The sequence below is a fragment of the Bradysia coprophila genome, unplaced genomic scaffold (genome assembly GCF_014529535.1).
Source record: "Bradysia coprophila strain Holo2 unplaced genomic scaffold, BU_Bcop_v1 contig_70, whole genome shotgun sequence".
Lineage (NCBI taxonomy): Eukaryota > Metazoa > Arthropoda > Insecta > Diptera > Sciaridae > Bradysia > Bradysia coprophila.
The window spans coordinates 5265081-5268549 of record NW_023503941.1 but is presented as its reverse complement, the minus strand read 5'-3'; the positions used below and the strand labels follow the sequence as shown (position 1 = coordinate 5268549).

At 37.4% G+C, this 3469-nt stretch overlaps 1 protein-coding gene across 1 annotated transcript; it reads left to right on the top strand.

The window, feature by feature from the left end:
* Window positions 1-2143: 2143 nt before the first annotated feature.
* On the top strand, window positions 2144-2965 carry LOC119083938 (dual specificity protein kinase CLK2-like). The gene has a single exon (XM_037193752.1). It carries the CDS (start codon window positions 2144-2146, stop codon window positions 2963-2965), a length of 822 nt encoding a protein of 273 aa, XP_037049647.1.
* Window positions 2966-3469: the final 504 nt, after the last annotated feature.

Genomic DNA, 3469 nt, shown 5'->3' with positions numbered 1-3469 from the left:
ATGGTATCCCACAGGAATTGAAGGTTAAAGTCTATGTAACCATATTAAGGCCGGTTCTTACTTATGCCGACGCGGTTTGGCATAGTTTACCAAAATACTTGATTAAAAGGTTGAAAGTCTTCGAATGCCTACGTATGGCAATAAATTTTAGAAGATCGAGAACAAATTATTAGTTTTCATCTACAGAGGAAATGCACAAAGTTACAAAAGTGCCGAGACTAAACGTACACATGGACGATTTGGCTTTTTGGGAGGTGCGGGAAAACAGGAAAAGTATACACATCCTGTTTTGCGTGTTTTTGTTTGTTTTCTTCAGTTTTCATCGGATAACTTCAGAAGAACCTGCTCAAGATTGATATGCTATGTGTCAAATAATATAGATGTTGACGAGACCAATCAGAAATTCTATGGCCTTTAAAAATAGAGTTTGTGGATCAGTAGCCAATAGTCAGGAAAACAGCGAATTTCCTTTTTATTGCAATTTTCTTACGTAAATCTTCAGAGGAAATTATTTTTGTAAATAGTTAACGACGTAATAGTATGTTGTGTTACAAGTATTGTACAACATTACAATACGTGTAACACATCATGCTTTGTGCCAACCGAGAATTGAAATAGACAAGAGCACAAAAAATCATAATTTTCATTGTAAACAATCACTCTACAAACTTGATCGATCACATTGCTTTGCATTTTCTCAAACGAATGCTGTAACAACTCATACAAATTCCATATCAACACTGCTTTGAGTGTTGTAATATCACATCAAACGGGTGATGAAATAAGTCACTTTACAACACAAAAATGAGTGCTGAAAAGAGTCGTATTTCAATTCTCGGTGGCACAAAAGCTGTTGTCACACATTGAATGTAAATAGAGGTTTTTGAAGTTTATACTTTTTCTGTTTTCCCGCATCTCCCACAAATAAAATCGCTAGCTGTACCTGCAAACCTCCTCAGTCGTCATTAGGCAGCATCAACTCCAATCTATAATTACCGTTATAGACACACATTCTTATTTGTTAATTCGTATTATCCAACGTAAAAGTGCTTCCAGTGCTTCCAGAGTACTATTTTGTATGACAAATTTTTCCAGATTTTTTTACAGCGCAAAAATTTGTTTTAGTACTCTATTTGGAGTACCACTCATGCTTGAAGTGCGTTGCTATTTCGAATGAATTGATTGCAAAATTACCCTATACTTGCAGCACCGTGCAAAAATGATCAAATTGAATTCTGACGAAAGAAAAACTTAGTTTCATCGATCTCATCCGAAGATATTGAAAAATTCCGTAATTCCGTAACTATTTAACTTACCCCGATGATAACATGTATTGTCCCAATAATTTCTCCACAGTTCAAATTCCATCTGTTCATTCTTCGCACACACAACCATATTATCTGACTTGATGAGATGCATACAAATACCAATCACTACATTAAGTTAGGTGTGTAAATTGTCACCGAAAGGATTCATATTCTTCGCAAACATAAATGACAAAATATTGTTAATTTCATTACAATTTGCAAGTGAGTCATGTGCACCAACAAAGTTTTATTGCTGTAAGCTGTGCTAATTGATTTTTCAGTTTTTTCCGCATTTTTCTTTGCTGTTCGTCTAACGCTTTACAAACTACACAATTATGTTTATCTACATACAAGAACTAATGAAGGGGTGTATTCAACAGCCATCCAATGAGTCTCTTTGACTGTCATAGCTTGTAGTTTTTGTTTCATCTTTGTTTTATGGAAAAAGAAGAACCGAGTTGAAAAGGTCCCAAAAGGTACATAACTTGTCAGTAACAAACCGACCTCAGACAATTAACGTAGCATTTTTAGCAACCCAGTGGTGAAGTTCTAGAGAAAATTCAAATTTCCAAAAAATTAACAAAAATCAGCAACACAACAAAATGTCAAACCAAACGTGTACCGAAACTGAACCGAGTCCAAGCGTAGACCGACATGGCCATCTCATCTGTGAACCGGGTGCAACCATAACCGATAGATATCGAATTGTGAGAAAACTGGGCAAAGGCTCCTTCAGCCGGGTGGTGGAAGTCACGGACACCAAAACGGAGTCAACAGTTGCATTGAAAGTGAGCAGAAATAAGTCAAGTTGCAGGAAGGCGGCAAAGAGAGAAATCATGTTTTTGGGTTATATTGCACGACGCGATCCGGACGACACCAGCCTATGTGCCAAAATGCGAGATGCATTTTTATGGCACGGACACTACTGCATTACATTCGACATACTTGGATCCGATGTGTACCATTTCCTCGAACTCAACGAATTCGTACCGTTCCCGATGGATCAAGTGCGGCACATGGCCTACCAGCTGTGCCATGCAGTGAACTTTTTACATCAACAAGGGATCATACACACCGACCTGAAGACGGACAATATTCTGTTTGTGGATTCGAGCTACACGAAGGAGTATCATCCGGAGAAGAAAATGAATATTCGGTCGGTTAACCGAAATGATATTCGTTTGATCGATTTGGGCTGTGCTGAAGATGACGAATTACCTCAGTCATACACCATCAGTAATCGGTGTTATCGTGCACCTGAAGTCGTGCTGAAAAATAATTGGAGCCATCCAGTCGATGTGTGGTCGATCGGTTGCATTCTTTACGAATTACACACCGGAAACCTGCTATTCAATACAGACGATGACGATTTGGAACATTTGGCGATAATGGAAAGAATTCTGGGTGAATTTCCTGTAGCCGGCGAGCATAAATACTTTCCGAATGGTAAGTTAAACTTCGATTGGACTCAGCGACCGTTAGAGGTACATTGTCATCAACCGCTGCGTACTTCAATAAAGGCGGAAATCGATGACGACTTAATCGACTTGATGGAGAAAATGTTGGCTTACGAACCGGCGAAGAGAATTACATTGAAGGAGGCATTGACGCATCCATTCTTTGACAAATTGCCAGCGTCTCAACGACTAACGGTTTAATCAAATTTTTGTAAAACAATATTTCTGTCTTGAATGTATAAACGAACGCAGGGAGAATTTTTTAAATAAAATTTTTGAATTGTAAACTGATTGTGTTCTTCATTGTCACGCTTTATGCCAATAATAAAGAAATTTTATTTTCTCAACACTCGATACCACAAAATTTTCTGAGAAATATTGGAATCTCGACCCAAAGCTGATGGCTCAATTTACTTATTTGCTGAATAACTGATAGCTCATTTCAGTTCAAAAAAAAAACTGATTGGGCCTATGGAGCTACCACTTATTACAACTCACCGAAAATTCGGAAAACGCTCAGAAAAAATATCAGTTTTTGGGAATTTCTGAATTTTTCTCCGAATTTTTAGAAAAAAAAACTCCAGAAAATAAACCGTGGCTAATTGCCTCCTTCGATTAAGTAAAGAGTTTTTCGACCGATTTTTTTATTTTCAAATAATTCGGTTTGTGTCATAGCTAAATTCAATCATTAAAATCTGTCCAACT